Source organism: Diuraphis noxia, unplaced genomic scaffold (assembly GCF_037042655.1).
Source record: "Diuraphis noxia isolate RWA-SAM2 unplaced genomic scaffold, SU_Dnox_SAM2 contig0003, whole genome shotgun sequence".
Lineage (NCBI taxonomy): Eukaryota > Metazoa > Arthropoda > Insecta > Hemiptera > Aphididae > Diuraphis > Diuraphis noxia.
Window position 1 is genome coordinate 71,604,652 of NW_028301713.1, and position 21,568 is coordinate 71,626,219.

The following is a 21,568-nucleotide window of genomic DNA, read 5'->3' on the forward strand; positions in this document are numbered from 1 at the left end:
TAATTATTGAAAAAAAATCTGTCTGGCTTCCTTGAAACTTTAAAAACAATGTGTACGGTGACTGTATAGTGTATACATGCGTACAATAGTCAATGAGTGTCCCGAATACGCGAAAAAAAGTATTCCCTACACTTCTTTGGACATCACACGATATAATATCTAATCTTTTCATATTATTTTAAATACATTATTATAAATTATTTATAATAATGTAAATTAAAATAATTAATAATATACACCAACATCGTCTAATCCGTAAACCGTAATCAATATAATATTATGTCCACCGAACGTGAATCGTATTAATTATTACACCACACTCGTTAACTCGTTGAAAAATAATAAACCATAATATTAATAGTAAGATATTCGGTATTCGGTGTAAGGTGATCGGTTCGGCTGTATATTATATGCGTAAATTATTATATTATAAAGACACACGCACAGTGCGCGCGCATCTGCGGATGTGTCGATTTCAATTTTCAATGCAAACCTCTCGTCGATGTTGCCGTTGGTGGTGACATTCGTGGTTTCTATATAGTTCTAAATCGGTTACAGAAGCGTTCCAACTTGCAACGATAGTATTATCAATTACTATTAATATTATACGTTTTAAATATAATAATAAACCTAAAACGCGGTGCGGGTGCGCGAAAACACATTTATTTATGTTTCGGTAAAAGATATTAAATTCGAATTTTCTAAAAAAATAAATAAGGAAATACCTATCGTGTTCGTTTATCGCAGCACCTGTCCGCGAGCCTCCTCTGCCGTGACGTCACCATAGTACTATAGTAGTAGCAGTAGCAGTAGTTGTAGTAGTAGTAATAGTAATATTAGTAGTGACTGTAGAGTAGTAATTGTATAATATTCTACTTGTAGTCGCTAGTTTCGTTTTGGCGTTCGTCGCGCACGCGTATCCGGTTCCAGAGTTTTTAAGTATTATCATTATTATTGTCGTATAGATATATCGTTATATTATTATTTATTATTATTTTTATGTTATATTATTTTTGTTATTATTATCGTGTGTGATCATAAAAGTATAATAATATCATAAATTTATAACATACCGACGTCGATATCACTTATACACGCGCTGTTATCTCTTTAGATTTACGAAAAGTAGCCACCGTTTGGTGTCGTCAATTATAATGTAAGTATCCATGTGGCTATGCCCCCATCGTTTACCTAATGCCTAGTATATTGACAACCATATCATTATTATTATTATTATTATTATTATAAGCATGATTAAGACCATTATTTTATGCTATCTTCTAATATTTACGTTGTCATACAGTCGTATTTTGTCATGATCTTAATGTAATAATCATTGTTCGTTATTTTTGACGTTTGTTGTGGTTTCTGGTCGATTCTGGATTTAGGGACTGGTAGACATATTATTATATAATCATTGATTAAAAATTATAACCATGTAATAATAAAACGTAGGTGCATGGTACTTCCAAATATATTCGTTTTGTAACTTGTGCACAAACGCCTATCCTACCTATAAAACTGATGTAGTTAGCCTAATGACGTGATGACGTTCTTTATTTAGTAATGTGTTTTCACGAAATATTTATATTATCCCCGAGCCAACACGTAATACATTTATGTTGATTGAAAAAATACTGTGATTTCATTTTTTTCCGATGCTCACTTGATGATAACTAGCATATTATATTTAATCATTGATTAGGTAATACTTGAATCTGTAATTTTCTTAATTACTGTTGAAACTAATACTAAACCTGTTTAATGGTTTTGAATCTTGGCATATATTTTAAATAGTATAATATAATTTGCAGGTATCATTTATAGGTACTTATGTCCTTTCATATTATGCTTCCAATCAAACTAGCATATTTTCAAATTTATAATTTATCAAATCAATTGACAACTCAGATGATATCAACAATTTAATAAATAGCAAGTATCTACAAACTTACTAATTTGTAATTCTACAATTTTAAGTTATGAAGCAATAACTTTTAAGACTTCTTATTATCAGTTTTGGGTAGTAATGTAACAGAAATTACTAATTACTCTTAAAAAATTAATTTTGCTGTAACCCTGTAGTAATTTCAATATTTTTTTAGTACATAGATTCATAGGCAAGTTTAATTTGGGAAAATCTTGATGTGCTTAGAACCCTCCCCCCAGTTTTAATATTAGAATGTTCTTACTTTATACTAATAAATTTATTTGGGCAGTCGTTATTAAATATGTATTGAATGGTGTGAGCCATGAGGGTAGGGATGAATTTACTGATTATGTAATCTATGATCAAAGACTAAATGAATAAGTAGTGAGCTTCAGCACTGCCGGTCTGTTTTTTAAATTGTGCCTCTAATCAGATAGAAACTTAAAAGACTGAGAAACCAGTAACTCACCACAAATCTAAGGATTCGGAATATAAATTATAGGGATTGGTGTCAGTATTATGTCACTGCCTATAAAAACAAACATTAACTTATTGAAATCAAAAAGTACTCTAGTAGGTTAGGATACAATTATGATAAAATCTAAATTTAAAACTCACCATTAGACAATGTCTGTATTAAATTCTAAAACAAAACTTAAATGGATATATATTTATTTTATAATGTATGATTTTACTTTAATGATTAAAAAACAACCCATCCTTTAATCCTTTGCGTTAAAGAGCAAATTCAAATATTTAGAGTCATAAGTATTGGAATATGAATACATCTTATCGGGCTGTAAATAACAATCTTTTACAAACCCAATATGCCCATCAGCTAATATGTATGTTATTCACTACCTATTTGAAATGTAAACAAATCATAATACCAATGAAAGTAACAAAAGATTTTCTTAGTTTTTTTAAAAGTTATTAATTATGTTAGTATAAGAATTGAAACTAAAATAATATATGAGAATTTAAATGATAATTTAGTCAAAATATTTGACCTATTTGTTATGATAGAAATGTATGTATTAATAATACTAATACTTATTAGTAAATCCTATACAATACTAATTACATCAAAAATAATAGTTTTTGTAAGTAAATACTAAACACCTATACATTTTAATTTTTAACATTCTGTTTCAATTTATACCTAGCATTTATTAAAATGAGGCTGATAAAAATTCAATGTTATTTCTTAAGAGGACGCCACACGGACATTTGTTATTTCTGTCAAAATCCTATAAAATGGCAAATTTTATGTTCACAATAATACGTTTAACTCCGTAATTTCTAAAATTAGAATAAATTTACCTATTTTAAAATTTAAAGGCAAAAATATTATCTAAGGCATCCATGAGGATTTGATTGATATTGTCATTTTTAAGTAAGTTATGGTTGTTTTGAAATGTACAAAAAAAAACATTTTAAGAATGGTCATAACTATTGCTTAAAAATAATAATATCAATAAAATCTTCTGAGATGCTCTAGATAATATTCTTATCTTCAAATTTTATAAAAGATAAATTCAATCTAATCTTAGAAATTACCGAGTAAAACGTATTATTGTGAGCATAAAATTGTCCACGTTGTATGTTTCTAAGATGTAGACAATACAAGCGAGTGTTGCTTCCTCTTAATAATCATTAAACATCTTAGTACATTTTTATCTTTGATTTTTTAAAATTATCTTGCTTAGACTTTTTAATGCAAATATATTTCTGGTTTTTATCATATAATATTATGTTATTTGTTTTTATATTTGTAATGTTTGTAATTATTACTGGTTTTGGATAAAATATTAGATCTAATAATTATTACTTTAATAACTACCTATAATTATTTCGAGGTTAAAGATGAGAATAATAAGTGCCCAGGAAAATAAAATGTACATAACATAATATCTCCATTCTTTAAAGTATCCTTGAAACAGATATTTTGAAATCTATGTTACATATATTATTATTGTTTTAAATATTTTGATATACCATGAGACTTGGAATTTGAGATTCAAAATATCAAAGAGTTCATGCATCAATGTTATATTTAAATTCAGATTAAACCAGTGGCGTGTATAGAAATTAATTTTGAGGGGAAAAAGATTCACACAGTTAATAGTATTATAGCATTTTAACATTATTGTTATTAATACTAGTATACCACACAATTATTATACAATTTGAATAACAAATTTTGAACAAAGTTAGATTTACACAAAAATAGGTCTAGAAGTTTAAAACATCTTCAGAAATTATAAAATAGATTTTTAAGTTTAATTCAGGGGCGTAGTATTTAGGGAGTTACAAAAAAAATTAATAGGGTGAATCCCCTCCCTAAATATGCCCCTGGATTAAACTTAAAAATTTCTGAAGAAGTTTTTAACTTCTTGACTTATTTTTGTGTAAATCTAACTTTGTTCAAAATTGTTTTTCAAATTGTATAATATAATTGTGTAGTATATAGGTATGTACTAGTATTAATAACAATAATATTAAAACACTGAGATAATGTACAAATTTAATGATGAATACTATTTGATTCATAAATAAATATTATTTGTTTTACATAAAATCAATATTTTACTTCCATATATTTCCAAAATTATAACAATTGATCTATTTTTAACACGAATAATAAATTTTACCACTCACTTTACCTATAGTTAACATTTACTAACATAAGTTTATAAATAATAAAGTTAATTTTAAAATAGGTAGTTGTATAACTTAAATTCAATTATAAAATTATTGATAAATACCTCGAAATCCTAATTTTGTTCTGCTGGGCTGGTGTACCTAGTACTTACTGCATTTGGTGATAATTTGTTTCACTCAACATGATTTAAATTTTCATGTTTGGTCATAAGGTGTTGGTGGATACATTTATACTATAGGATATTATTATATTATATCAAATGTGTTTAATCGTTATACAATACTGTAATTCAGCAGTTCTCAAACTGTGCTCCGAGGAGCCCTAGGGCTCTGCGAGAATAGCCTAGGGGCTCCGTGGCTCCCCGAGAATATCTGTATTAATTAAATTTAAATTATTAATATTAATTAAATAATTTGTATATATTCGTATTTTACAGAAAATAAAAATAAAAAGCAAATCATTTACAATTGACATCATTTTTTATGAATTGTTGTTGTCTCATAGACATTTCTGATTTTTGGGGCTCCGTAATTTTTTTTAGGAATATAAGGGCTCTGTGAACAAAAAAGTTTGAGAACCGCTGCTGTAATTGTATTTATCCGTGAATTATTGATAATATTTTAGAATTTATTTATTTTATTATTAATATAATATATCCATCAGCTTTTCAAATAAAACAGATGATTATTAATATTTATATTTTACGTTACAAATATCAAATAGGTATTGATCACTGATCAATATTATAATAAGTATAAAAGTAATATTAAGTATTAATAATTTACATAAGTAGAGACAGTAAAGTTAAATAGGAGAGGTACCCCAAAATTTTTTGGCGGATTAATCTATTTATTAATATTATGATTTTATGAACCTAATTACTAATAGGCAATAAGCAAGAGATTATTTGCTCTTATTCTAAAGAAAACAAACGTCCAAAAATAAAACAGAGTAACAAATAGTAAATAGCACAATAAGCATTTTAAGTAACTAGGTATTTTGTGAATCTTAATAATTAATTATTGAAAAAAAGTTATAATTTAAATATTGTTGTCATGTAAGAATTTAGAAAAGACTTCTTGATTTCTTATTGTCTTTTAAACTTAAATAGATCGTGATAAAAATATAAACATAAAATATTTATGTATCATACAATTTACTTAAATATTAGTGTTAGTAATTTACAAAGAAAAACATTTAAAAGGGGGGGGGACTATAAATCACAAGTGTAACTATTGGCCAATATGAGTATCTAGTTTTATATTAAAACTCTAATATATTTTTTAATATAATATACAAAATAGTTATAATTTATTAGTTAAAAATATTTTCATACAACATTTCATTGGTGGAGGGGTTGAAACCCCACAACTCCTCATGTAGGTACCTACGTTGCTTATACAGGGTGATTCTTTTAAGTGGGTACACTAATTATCTCAAAAAGTATTTACTTTTTTCAAAATATCTTTTTACATGGCTTCAAGTTGTTTAAAAAACCAACGTTTTTATTAAAAAATTATATTTTTAAATATTTTTATCCTTATAATTTTTTAAGTTTTTTACTTTTTTGAATGACAACATAGAGTTTTAATTTCATATTCCAAAGCAGAATATTTTTCTAAGTATTTTTATTCATAAAAATCGAATTTAGGGCTAATAGTTTTTGAGTTATAAGTATTTAAAGTTTAGATTGGCATAGTGGAATGGTGCGGGATTACCCCACAAAATGTTTGTCCACTACTCCGCTTGTCTAAACTTTAAATACATAAAACTCATAAACTACTCGTCCTAAATTCAATTTTTATGAATCAAAATACTTAGAAAAATATTCTGCTTAGGAATATGAAATTAAAACTCTATGTTGTCATTCAAAAAAGTAAAAAACTTAAAAAATGATAAGGATAAAAAATATAATTTTTTAGTAAAAACGTTGGTTTTTTAACAACTTGAAACCATGTAAAAAAATATTTTGAAAAAAGTAAATACTTTTCTAGATAATTAGTGTACCCACTTAATAGAATCACCCTGTATATTAACCTATGTTCCTGGTTAGTGAATACTTATTATTGAATATTCTCCATAGCCAACAGGTATAGACTCCAATTGTATAAAATATAAATTCCCAAGGTTAAATTAAAGGTCTATTCAATTAATATTCTGTTGTTGCTAGTAATTAAAAGAATTAAAATAATAAGTAGTCTAACTATATATTATTTAGTTAAGATATTTAATAGTTAATATAAATTAAAATGTACCCATCTAAATTTAATATTTTGTTTAATTCATGTTTCAGCTTCCAATTTTTTGAAATTAAAAATTAAAATGGAGAATTCTGAAGGGGTGAAAATTGAATCAACTGCTGTTTCAGAAGAGCCATTAATTAGTGCTTTAGATATTGGTCTTTTTATTGTTATTATAACAGTTGCATATTTTTGGTACTTCAAAAGAGATAAAAAATCTAGTTCTTCAGAAAAAAAACCCTACACTATTCAGTAAGTATTATCTTTATTTTTCAATGTATACATGAATTACTTCCTACAATATTTTTATACTAGTTTTACCTTAAATTATTTATATTTAAGTATTATTTTTTGTGATTTGAGTACTTTTCTTGTATTTTCTTGTTAGTTTTAGTGTATTAAAATTTAATATAAATTAATAATGTGATAACTGATAGCAATATTGTAACATTATAACATTATATTACAAAATATACAAAAGTATACCCAAACTTTAGAAATCTATAATACGCAGCAACCATAGCAACTCTGTAATGTATGTTCATCTCTTAAATATACAGTTAACCAATGAAAATTATTATTATTGTTGTTGTTGTTGTTTAGTATAATATCTATTTACATTAGCTATATGTATAAAAAAAAACTCATTTGAATTTAATTTTAAACAAAAATTGGAATTGATTTATTTTTGTTAAAATACAAAAAATATAATATTTATATCATAAAAAAAATTATTTAAGTTAATAATTAAAGCAATTATACCAAAGATACTATGGTGTATCCTTTCTAAAATTAATGATAATAATAAAGTAGAACACAAAATGGTGGTAAACGACAAATTTGAGGCAGTCAAAGGCTGCATTAAAAGTTTTAAATGTTATTTATCCACGGTATCATATATAATATACGGTATAATATATTTGGCATACCAAATATATTGGAGATCCAAGTCAATCTTTCTTTATATATCAAATTATCAACCATAGAAAAATCCTATCTATTTTATTAAATATATACATATGCAAATTTACAACCTTTTGCCAGCATTTATTCTTTTTTTATTTTTATATGGTATCTTTTGCCTTTAGTAAAATTGTTCTTTCATATTGCTTAATTTTATAAAATATATAATATTCAAAAATTTGAATATAAGTTTATTTAATAAAATACTTGAGATTCCTGAAGTATAAATATGTATAATATTATAAAAATTATAAGAATTAAATTAAAGATTTAATCTTTAATACAAAATATGTTGCATTGTGTACCTTATATTTATATTGATACTAAAAATGGAGTGATTTAACACTATTTTTACAATTCTTTACTTTTTTTAATTAACCTATTTTGAGTTAATAATAAAAGCGTCAAAGGTTATTGCAATACACTTCTACGGAAAAAGAATACAAATTGCACACATATAACACTAAAAAGTAATTTTTCCAATAAACTTTTTTAAAACTATGCAAATGTAACAATTTTGTAACAAAACAATCCACCCTTCTAATAACATACATTCTGTCTTGATTTTTTTTAATGCAATAATTGTCACATAGACATTTAAAATATAGCTCCATTATACATTTTAATACACCAAGGTTAACGAAATAAGACAGCTTTAAAAGTAAAGCTAACCAATGGCTGTATATGTTTTATTTAATTCATTTTATTAATTTAGCTATGAGTGTTAACATACAGAAATTATCGCATTTAAAATTAAAATAAAATAATTTTAATATTTATACTAATTTTGATTTAAATCAATAAAGTAAAAAAAAACATTTGTTTTTTATTTGCGTTGTGTGTTATCTGTGTTAATATTATGTTGTACCTATAATTTATATGATTATCATATTATAAATTTACTATGTATTAAATTATATTCAATCACTAAAACTTGAATTTAACTTGTTTAGACCATCTTCATTAAATTCTATTGAGCAGACCTCCAATAGTTCCTTTATAAAAAAACTAAAATCAACTGGCCGTAGTTTAGTAGTATTTTATGGAAGCCAAACAGGGACTGCAGAAGAATTTGCTGGAAGAATAGCCAAAGAAGGGGCTAGATATAAAATGAAAGGAATGGTAGCCGATCCTGAAGAATGTGATATGGTAAATATAAGTTTAAATAATTGAGTTAATGTTTAGCAAATACTTATGTTTATGTTAATGAAAGAATGATAAATATTATTATAATATGTATTAATGTTTTGGTGTGAAAGTGCATGCATTACATTTTACTATAAAACCAATAATATAACATTTTTGATACCATTATTCAATTAATAATTTTATTATGTATAATATGTTAATTTTTCATAGTTCATTATGTGTAATTCTTTGTTTCAAATAATTTATGCCTAGATAAAATAATTTTAATGCTGAAATTTGAAATTATTTGTCAATTTTTTTGCTCAACAATTAATGTTGAATGTTGATGGTTTGTGAAATTATTTGGTTACAAGTATAAAATTGAGAGTTTCAATTGAAATAGAGGTTGAAGGTCATCTAACTGCTGTGTCCATAAAATTCAAGGCTTTTTTACTTTATAGTGATCCAATGTCAAAGTATAAAATATTTTTATGTAATCAAAAAAATATAATAGAACATTAAACATATTTTAATTATTAGAATTATAAAAGCATAAAATACATTTAAATGACTATATTAAGGAAACAATTTGGAAATGCAAAATCTGTAAATACATATTTTTAACTGCATCTTAAAATATTATAGTTTCCGATAGAACCAGCTACAGGAAGTCAATTACTACTGGTTCATAGTTGTAAATATAAGATGCCTTGAGAAACATACATGTTATACCTAGACAATATACCAGAAAATAAAATATTTTTAAATTTTTGTAAAACAAAATAAAATACTAATACATATTATGAGTGTTTTTGAGTACTTTCTAAGCAGGTATATAATAATATATCAATAATGTGTATTGTTTATATGGTTTTCCAGATTTCTGGATTCCAAATAACACCATAGACTGTAGTAGGTTTCATTATCAATTATTCTATTCAAATGTTAAACGGTGAAAAATGACCTCATTGCTTTAAAGTTTAAATGCATATTAATGCACAGTAGGCCTATCTGCCTATGATTTTAATAACTAGTTAAAAACTATTAAAGTCATCTTAAAATTCAATTTTTTTACAATATGTACAAATTATATTATAACCTAGGTATCTACTTATTAGTATAGGATTCAAAATTTAAAGCAATATAAATTATAAATGAATTATTGTAATAAATAATATTTACCTATATTGAAAAAGCAAAAAATAAACATTTATTGGTGAAAAAGTAATAATAGGATTGTTCCATTTTAATAAAATAATACAATTTGTATATATGTATTTTATTTCCATAATTTGTTTTTAAAATAAACATTTGCTTTCAAATCCTTACACTAAATTTAAATATACCTATAAGTATTCATGTATTATGCATATTTTAATAATTATTATATTAGTTTGGTATCTAATTTTATATTGTTGATAATTCTATTTAAAAAAAAAAAAAAAAAACTATAAATCAAGGTTATTTATCTTGTAATTTTTTAAAAATATTTTATCAATATCTACTTAAAGTAAACAATTATTTTTTTACTTAGGTAATATAAAATTGGAAAAGGAATATATCATCAACATGAACCAACCATATTATTAGGTTTATTGTTTAAAATTAATCAGAAATCAATTCAGATGTACTCTTTGAAATAAATCGGAAACCAAATCAAATTATTTGGAATATTATTCTGATGCAGAGGTTAGAATTACTCATGTAATATTTTTTCCAGTGTTTTTTGTAACATTGTTTAATTTTGAAAAGTGCTTCAAAATTGTATTTACATTTTAGATTCTGAATGTATCAAGAAATGTATTGATTTTACAATGATGTTTTTTTTTTTGCTTTATACATTTTTTGGGCAAAAGAAAGGAATGCAGAATTGAATGTTTTAAAAGTTTCAAATAACCCATTATATTCATTGATTATGTTTTTTAGAAAATGAATCTAGTGGCCATTTTGAAGTGGTATTTAAATTTCCCTTGAGCATAATGAAAATTACACAGAATTTTGGAAGAAATAATCAAATTTAAGATGGCATTGTTATAAACTTATAATAAGGTTTATTTGAACTTTTAGATTATGATCAGTGTTAATAATGTATTGGTTTTACTATAATATAACATGTTATGTTGTGTGTGTGGATATGTATGATAAATGGAAATAGATAGAAAATTAAAAATTAATAATTATTATACATTTTGGAGAAAATTTCAAGATCTACAACTACTAGTTTTTGAGTTTATCATAAAAAATAAAATCTATTTTTCCTGAAAATTTGAATTTTTTATTTGTTTTTCAAGACACTTTCAAAAACTACTGAGAATTTCTAACTTTTCACAAGTACTAGCCAAATTCAATTTTCTATCAGAAAATTTGCTGGTGTTTAAAATTACAAAATATTCACTATATCAAATATTGATTCCATTCTGAAAAAAACACTCATCATTGTAATACATTCACATCATTCAGTATTCACTATGCTCAGAATTTAAAACTAATGTAAATGGCTATTTTTTTCTATGAATACAAGATTCCTCATAGCTAGTCATACTTTGTTATTTCATACTGGAACCAAATAATAAAAAAAAATTTGTAGACAATAGAAGTTCAAATTTGGATTACATTCAATATTTGACTAAAGAATAATGATTTTTTTTATTTCATTGCAATTGAAAATAATTTGTTGTGGATATTTGAAACTTTTACATATTATGTTATTTTATTTTATACAGACAGGGTAATTTTTAAAACATCTAGATTAATTTTATGCTATTGCCTATTTATAGTTTATACCATGTTATTAATAGTTAATTAAATAACTATATTAATTAATAGCAATATTTATTTAAATATATTCATGATAATAAGCAATGGGCTGACAAGCCATCTCCATTCAGAATCATTTTTCTGCAATGAATTATCATTGAATTCAATTTTTAAACATCAATAACAATAAACCTTATTTGATTGCTAGTAACTCTCAACTCCTGCTGTACAGTAAAGTGGTTACTTAATTTACCCCCCTTTTTGGAACTAATTATTTCTTTCAAATTAATTATTGTAACATACCACTCTGTTTTCAGTAATACATACTTTCTCTATACCATGTCTAGCTGTTTAATTAATGAATTGCTTTTAATCCTAGACAAGAATTTTATTTTAGATTCTGTGTGTAGCGATGGATTTTTTAATTTTATGATGATGTATGTTTTTTATTTATTTTTTTTTTTTGTGTGGATAATGATAAGTTATTGAAAAAATGTTGGTTTTCAACTTCAGTAGCTTTTCCGGTAGAAATGTAAATCTAGTAGGTGCATTGAGAAAGTCAAAATTTAAAATTCCCAGTTGTTTTCAAAAACGCTGAGAAAACAAAAAAAAATTAAGGGAAAACTGGAAAACTGGAATTTTTTACGCAAAATCAGTTTTTGAGAAGATCGTTGATGGATATCAGTGTAATTCTAAAAAAAAATCCAAAAATACATGAAATTTTCACCGAATGTTTATATTGGCACTCTCTATACTTAATACAATTTTTAATCTTTTCAAAGACATTTGAAATTTGAAATTTTTTTCGTTTATTTTTCTATATATGTCAATAAAATTGTATTAATTAGTTAAAAAAGCTTCAAAATTCAATACAAGGCTCCCAATATATTATCAAGATGGTAGTTAAAAAATACTAAAAATTCATAGTCATATTTTTTTAATAAGTATTTAAATTATTTAAGTTTGAATTTTTACAAAAATAAGTAAAAATCACGAACATTTGCAAATTATTATGAGTTAGAAATTCATAAAAATACATATTTTTAAATCTAAGATTTGAAAATTCAATACTAGATTCTCCATAAGTTGATATAATAGCAGTTGTAAAATATTATAAATACATTGGCGCATTTTTATATATATAACCATTTAAAGTTCAAAATGTATTAAAATGAAAATTTACAAATGATTTAGTTGTTAAACATTTATAAAACGTTCAACTTTTATAGCTAAGGATTGAAAATTTAAAGCAAGGTTTCATGTAAGTAATTAATTCTGCAGAAAAAAAAATCTAAAATCTATACTAATACATTTTTCATTTTATAGTTATTTTAAGTTCAAATTTAGATGAAATTACATATTAAATAACCACGAATAACAGTTTTAGTTATATTGCTGTAATTTAAAAATATCATTCATAGGTACTTTATATTCTAATTTTCTATTTCTAATAGTTAATGGCTTATATAATACATTTTATATACAATATATATAGTATGAATGACTGAGTCAGTCGGGTACATTATGAATCAGGTTTAATTAATTTGGAATTTCTTTTATAGTTACCTACATTTTTTTTTTTTGGAATTATCATAATATAATTAATATAGTATAAAATATCCTAGACTGACAATGTGTCTCTGCTCGTTTTTTATATTCAATGATATTATATATCATTAAATTTAAATGTAATACCATCCATTGTAGTAACTCACTTGTGATCTACTGAACGGTAAAACGACATCTACTTATCTGCTTTTTTCATTTTAATACAATTTAAGGTGATTATTTCTTAAAAGTATATTATGTATTCAAAATTCATCCATTACTTTAAAATTAATGATTTATCCTATTATATAATGTATTAATGTACACAAATGTATAAGTATTAAATGGGTTTTTATTAGGCAATTAAAAGACATATTATAGACATTAGACGAAGTATTTTAATTTGTTTAACATACCATTTAATTAAATTTATTATTAAAGTTTATGGCATTGTAGTAACAAATCATTTGTTGAATTTTTCTGAAAAAGTATAGTTAATTTGATTTAGCGTATAATAGAAAACTGATTTTTAAATGACATTATGTATTTATAAACAGTACTTACTTTTAATTTTTAACTAATAAAAAATATTATTTTATGCGTTATACAATTTTTATGCTGAATCATTTGGTTGAAATATTTTTGTGTTATATAGCTAACAAAATTCTTATCTAGCTTAAACTGTATTATGATCAAATGCTAGTTAAGATAAATAAAACATTAATATATATACATATAACCATTTATAAATTATTAGTTCCATTTAAGTTATCATCGAAGTTTATGGTTTTAGGCAGACCTGGTAGAAATGAAAGAAATACAAAAGTCATTGGCAATTTTTTGTATAGCAACATATGGTGAGGGAGACCCAACAGATAATGCTATGGATTTCTACGAATGGCTTCAAAATGGTGACGCCGACCTAGAAGGATTAAATTATGCAGTAAGTATCTTATTGAGGTAATTTCAAATTCAAATTGTTATTGTTAGTGTGAATAGTAATCTGCTGTTAAAGTTCTCTGTCGTTACTGAATTTTATCATATTCATTCATATTTATAATTTCTACTTGATATTCTTATTCCCAACTGTCCATATCAAATTCATCATAATAGATCTTCAGTCTAAATCATTGACTTAATTCTTTAGGATACTGTAATTTTATTTAAATTGTTATTTCTTTTCTAACTTGTATGTTACCAATATTAATGGATATCTGAGAAAATGTCTATGTGCGTTTATTTAATTTAATTTAATTTATACCGATGTTAAGTGGAGGTCATCCCAAAGTTATAGCCAACTTCATCCTATTTATGTTTGACATTCATGAATAGTGAACAAATGTATATTTTAAACCAATCAATAATAATTGTTATTAACATATACTGATCAAACGCATACAATTTATACAAACCTAATTGTGAATTAAAGTACATAAATTATAAAGCACTAATACCACGAGTATATATACACGAGTTTGATGTATGATATATTTTTACTATATGGTAAATTCTAGTTAATTTCTAAAATTTTAATTTTTTACTGGGATAATATTTAAGTATACATTTTTTTTTAGTTAAACAAACTATTTTTTTTACTCATAATTTTAAGTTTTGTATTTTAATTTATAACCAACTATCATGATATTTTGTTTAAAACTTTTACTATTACCAACCTGATATGAGTATTTAAAAATTTAACTAGCATAATATTATAGATTTATAATAATTTGTTGATCTTCAGTTCCATATAGATAGATTTGCTTTGATATTATTCACTATCTAAATTACCTTCTATTTTTACAGGTATTTGGATTAGGAAATAAGACTTATGAGCACTATAACGAAATTGCTATTTACATTGATCAACGTTTGGAAGAATTGGGTGCTACTAGAGTTCATGAAATTGGTCTAGGAGATGATGACGCCAAGTAAATATTAATATTATTTTTTATCATAAACCATATTTTAAATCTAATTTAAAATATACATTTCAATCAAATGACTTTGTATTTAGTTAAATGAAATTTATATTTTATATTATTTTTACTATTATTATAAATTCTATAATTAAATATAAAATGTCTATTATATTGTATTTAAGTTAAGAATTATACTCGGCAACCAACTTGTTTACATGGACACTTTATAGAAATACATAGTTACAGTTACAGACTACAGTTGGTAGTATCTGTAGGGATGACAGATAGGTGACACCAACCAAAAAAAATAAATATTGGCCAAGTACATTTGTAAATTTGAAAAGAACATTGTTTATCAAAAAAATAATTAAAACATTCTGAGATTAGATGATAGTTAATAGTTAAAGATGTCCAAATGCTAGCAGTATTATGTAAATAATTACTTTTTAGTTCTTGCTTCTAAAGTTTAGATAAACTAGGGACATTTTCTCTAACTAATCCATTTAAATGTTTGCATTAATAATTATTTAAAACCTTTCTAACTCAAATTAATTTTTAAGTACAATGTTTTAATATTAATATATATATCTATTATATATTAACTTATATTTTTATATTTTAGTATTGAAGATGACTTTGTTTCTTGGAAAGAAAAATTATGGGAAAGTGTTTGCGCCCATTATGGTATTGAAGAAACTGGTGAAGAAAGTAATATTAGACAGTACAAATTAGTAGACTGTTCTGATGTTTTACCAGAACGAATATTTTCGGGTGAAATATCACGACTTAAATCTTATGAAAACCAAAGATTGTAAGTTGTGTTAAATATATTTAGTTTATTACCATAATTATGAGGATGCCAAATCTGTGTGTGTGTGTCTTCATCTCACAAATTTACTTCATAAAAAATTTACATTCAGGAATACTGAATCAGTATGATAAAATGTTGTGTTGTTAGCATTCATTTACATTATAGTGAATTGAATTATTATCATATTTAAAGGTAACAATATTACTTAGAGACTACAGTATAATCATGAAAATTTTAATATTTTTTTAGTTATAACTTATTTAAAAATTAAAATATAAATAAAAGCCTTTAAGATTCCTAAAATAATGTTACTTTAAAATTGATAATATGTAAATTCTCGTAATATTAATACTAACCTAAAATTGGTTCATTTGGTTCTGCTGGATACAATAATGTTCTATTTTATACATTTGTACAACAAATACAATACATCATGGGGCTTTGGCATTCTCTTAAGAGGTTTTATATATATCATTTATTCATTTAAATGCTTATTTTTCAGCCCGTTTGATGTTAAGAACCCATATTTATCCAAAATTTTAGTTAATCGTGAGCTGCACAAATCTGGTGATCGTTCTTGTATGCATATTGAATTTGATATTGATGGATCAAAGATGAGGTATGATACAGGAGATCATGTTGCCGTCTATCCAAAAAATTCTTCTGAATTAGTAGAAAAAATTGGAAAATTATTAAATGCAGATCTAGATACTGTATTTTCATTAGTGAACACTGATGGTAATAATTTTATAAATTAAAAAATAATATGTTTAACATAAATTTATAATAACTTATTTTTTTTTGCAGAAGAATCCAGTAAAAAACATCCATTCCCTTGCCCTTGTACTTATCGGACAGCTTTAACTTATTATTTGGATATAACTTCAAATCCACGAACACATATTATGAAAGAATTAATAGAATATGCAAGTGATCCAAAGGTTTGTTTTTGTTTTAATAACCATTAATTTATCTTTTATGAAATTTTATGTTTGTTTTGTTCTAGGATCAAGAAAAATTAAAGCTTATGGCAAGCTCAACCCCAGAGGGCAAAAAAGAATTCCACGAATGGATTTTGCGTGACAACCGTAATATTGTTCATATTTTGGAAGATTTACCAAGTGTCAAACCTGATTTAGACCATTTATGTGAACTACTTCCACGATTACAGTGTCGCTACTATTCAATATCCTCGTCACCAAAAGTGTATCCAAAATCTATTCATATTACAGCAGTTCTAGTAGACTATATTACTCCTACTAATCGTGTTAATAAAGGTGTTGCAACTAATTTATTAGCTCAATTAAAACCAACTACCGATGAACTTCCACAACCTACTATACCTATTTACATTAGACGATCTCAATTCAGGTAAATATTTTATGCAGTTTAAATAAAAATAATAAAATGTGTATTAAATAAGTTAACATTTAAAAGAAAGAAAGAAAAATTTTCAATTTTAAAATTGTTTAAAAGTAATGTGTTTGCTTAGTCCTTGATACAATTTCTGTTTATAGATTACCTCCTAAAAGTCAAACTCCAATTATAATGATTGGTCCTGGTACAGGACTAGCCCCATTCCGAGGTTTTATTCAAGAAAGAGATTATGCACGTAAAGAAGGTTTGTTATTAATATTTTTAACACTATTTTCTTTAAATAAATGAAATAAAGATATTTTATATTCTTAGCAAAGTGATGAATGTATTGATTTTACAATGATGTTTGTGTGTGTGTGTGTGTTTTTTTTTGTGTCTGTGTATACGATAAGTTGTCAAAATAATGCTTCGATTTTCAACTTCAGTAGCTTTTTCGGTGGGAAAATGAACCTAGTTGGTGCATTTGGGAGGTCAAATTTCAAGTAATTTTCAAAAAGCATTGGGAAACACCAAAAAAAAAAATTATGGATAAGCGGGAATTTTTACGCAAAATCAATTTTTGAGAAAATCGATTTTAGATGTTGGTGTAACTCTAAAATAAATTACCTTAAACACATAACATTTTCACTGAAAGTTTATATTTGAATATTCTATACTTTTTAAAATTTTCAAAATAGTTAAAATCTTTTTATAGATATTTAAAATTTTCAATCTTTTTAGTTTTTTTTTTTTTTTAAATGACAATAAAATTTTATTAGTTGGGTGAAAAAGCTTCAAAATTTAATACAAAGCTCCTTATATATTGTCACAATGGCAGTTTAAAAAAATTTAAAAAACATGGTTATAATTTTTTTCAATAAGCATTGAAAATTTTAATTTTGACAAAATACTGAAAAATCATGAAAATTTGCAATTTATATTGAATTAAAAATTCGTAAAAATTTATCTTTATATATATATAAGATTTGAAAATTCAATACAAGTTCAAATTTGAATGAAATTACATATTAAATAATCAAGAATAACAATTTTAGTCATATTGTTGTAATTTAAAAATATTGTTCGTGGATACTTAAATTTCTAGAGTATACTTTATATTATAATATTAATAGTTAATGTCGTTAATGACTTACATCAATAATACTTTATAATAAATTGTATATAACTTCTATGAATGATTGAGTGAGTCGGGTACATAATGAATCTGATCTGATTAATTTGGAATTTATTTTATATGTATCTTCATTTTATTTTATTTTTTATTTTTTATTTTTTTTTTTGAAATAATAAAAATATGAGTATAACTAACATATCCTAGACTGACAAACCGTCACCACTCAGAATCATTTTTCATATACAATGATATTATATCATTGAATTCAAATTTAATACCATACATTGCAGTAACTCACTTACAATCTACTGTACAGCAGAGTGACATCCACTTACTTACCCTCTTTTTTTTTAATTACATTTTTTTAACTGTTTGTTGCCCTCATAGGCAGAGAAATTGGAGAAATGGTCCTGTACTTTGGATGTCGAAAGAAGAATGAAGACTTTATTTATGAAAATGAGTTGAAAGAATATGTTTCTAATGGAACTTTGACAAAAGTAAATTGAAAATGTGTTAAATAATATTTATCAAATTAACTATTCTAATCTTTTCTTTCAATAATTTAGTTACATTTGGCATTTTCGCGTGACCAACCTGAAAAACAGTATGTAACACATTTGTTAGAACAAAATGCTGATGAACTGTGGAACATAATTGGGGAAAAAAATGGTCATTTATATGTTTGTGGGTATGTATCATTTGTTTTAAATTGTAAAATATTTTTTAAATATATATGATATTAATTTTTGAATACTTAGTGATGCAAGGAGCATGGCAAAGGATGTCCATAGTATTATTGTTAAAGTTGTCATGGAAAAAGGTCAAATGACCAATAGCCAAGCACTCAATTATGTTAAGAAAATGGAACAACAAAAAAGATATTCTGCTGATGTGTGGAGCTGATTTGTGACGTTGTTACAAATGTTGTTGTTTTATAAATGTACAATGTTAAACAATTTAAAAAAAAAAATTAAAGAATAATTCTTTCACTAAAAAAATAATAGCTACAAAAATGGAAGAAATGTGGGCTTCTTATCTGTTTTAGTTATTAATTTATTTATATTGTTGAGAAAAATGTATAAAAGAATACTACAATATTTCTGTTATAAATCTTAAATTATTTATGATAACGTTTTACTATTGGAAATTTTATAACTTCAACTATTAGATTTATTGTTATAAATAATTTTATTAAACCAGCATATGATTGGTATTTTTTCTTTATAAATAATATGCTCAATAACACCATTCAAAAGTATGATCAAATCTAAACCAAATTGCTTATATATATTATACTAGTATACTATTCTTCTAGATTCAATATTACCTTTACTAAATTAAATTAAAATATTTTTGGTCTTTTTAACTATAAATATACCTATTCATTATTTTTATTATTTTTAGTTGAAGTAGGTAATTTGAAGTAAAAAGCAGATCAACATTTATATCATAATATATTATGATTATAATATATATATATATATATATATATTATATATTATAATTATTATTATTATTTTCATGTGAATTAAAATAATATTATAAATGTGTTAGATGTTGGTTATAATATGCAACATAAAATATTTTATACCAGGGGCTAAGGAATCACCATTTAATATTTTTTAAGGGCCACATTATAAATCTGGAAATCCAACTTAACCTAACCAATGAATAAAAATTATAAACTACCGTCATTTGGTGACTCCTATTCTATACTATTAACAGAAATGTAAAGTATTTTTCTTTACTGAAAGTGACATTCCTGAACTCTGTATTTATTACAAAATACATACATGTTTTCATATTATAACTAATCTATTAATATTTTTATCCTATGAAAATATTATTGATAAAAGTAAAGTTGAGTAAGACATTTTCTGAATTATTATAATAAGCAATTGAGTATCTTTTTGGCATCAAATTATAAAATGATTTTTATTTTCAAATAATTTATGAAAAACTTGTTCTTTATTATTTATTACTTATCTATTGTTTAATAAAGTACTTTATTATGTTTGGTTATTTATTTTTAACCATTTTCATAGTAAAAATATCCATTATGTACTTAACTTGGAGTGTAAAATATATTAGGTATTACATTTAGGTCCCTAAATAAGATGTTAGGTTCTTTGATCGACTCAATTCTAGATTATATTAGTAATTGTAATGAAAAACATGTTCCAAAAGTCTTCCACAGCTAAATTTCTAGTTACCACAAGTATAAGCTAATGTTTAATTGCTTTTATTTTTTATACAGTGGAATTAACATGATTACATTGCTTTTGTAGGCGCTAAGATAAATTATAAATAACTCAAGTTGACTAAGTTGATTTGACATTAAATATTGTTATGTGATGGTGAAAAAAATGCTTATGGTTTGTTTATTTTGTATTCGCAGAAATATATTTTGTTTGTGTAAATTTTTGATATAAAATGTGTTGGTAATATGGGTTTGTTACAATTTTATTTAAATTCTGATGTATTTTTTTTTTTTAAACATGGTGTACTTTATTGTGTGATATTTTTTTTTAAACATTACTATCATTGTAGTAAGAATTTAAAAATCATACTTTATTCTGACTAACAGGAAATTGGTAAACTTGTCTGTGATCATTGCATAACTAACTCATTAAATACCACCAATTGTATTGAATGTTTTGAAATATTATTAATATATACATATATATTATATACTGATTGTTTGATTTATTATGTTGCCTACATGTCATTAGTTAACTATCTACCTAATACACATTATTGTATATTTTAACAATAATAATTATGGATTATGTCGATTATGATATATTATTAATATAATTGCTATTTGCTTCCATTAAAAAAATGGTTATAGTCTATTAGGTATGTAATGATAATTTACCTATATACACAGCAACAGTATGAAGTACTAACTGCTAACTAAGGTAATTAATAAAAGCATTGTGTACCTGCCAAATAGGTACAATTTTAAATATTTTTGTTATGTTTTAAGTTACCTAAGTTTTTATCTACTAGTTAATAAAAGATAGATAAGTTACTTACATAAAATTGTACAAATAATTAATGATGTAAACTTATAGGTATAAGGATTATTTATTGATACTAGCCATATTAAAATA

At 24.2% G+C, this 21,568-nt stretch overlaps 1 protein-coding gene across 2 annotated transcripts; it reads left to right on the top strand.

Moving 5' to 3' along the window:
- The first annotated feature begins 546 nt into the window (after positions 1 to 546).
- On the top strand, positions 547 to 21,143 carry Cpr (Cytochrome P450 reductase). Of its 2 annotated transcripts, XM_089222615.1 has the most exons (13): positions 547 to 1,156; positions 6,889 to 7,087; positions 8,752 to 8,947; positions 14,025 to 14,174; positions 15,035 to 15,159; positions 15,773 to 15,961; positions 16,464 to 16,699; positions 16,769 to 16,902; positions 16,968 to 17,332; positions 17,479 to 17,582; positions 18,840 to 18,949; positions 19,019 to 19,140; positions 19,211 to 21,143. In XM_089222615.1, the coding sequence occupies exons 2-13, from the start codon at positions 6,918 to 6,920 to the stop codon at positions 19,353 to 19,355; spliced, it is 2,046 nt and encodes a 681-aa protein (XP_089078741.1). In that variant the 5' UTR covers positions 547 to 1,156; positions 6,889 to 6,917; the 3' UTR covers positions 19,356 to 21,143. The 2 variants fall into 2 exon arrangements, with proteins under 2 accessions (XP_089078741.1, XP_089078742.1); XM_089222616.1 differs by lacking the exons at positions 547 to 1,156; positions 6,889 to 7,087; positions 8,752 to 8,947 and adding an exon at positions 10,493 to 10,615.
- The last annotated feature ends 425 nt before the right edge of the window (positions 21,144 to 21,568 follow it).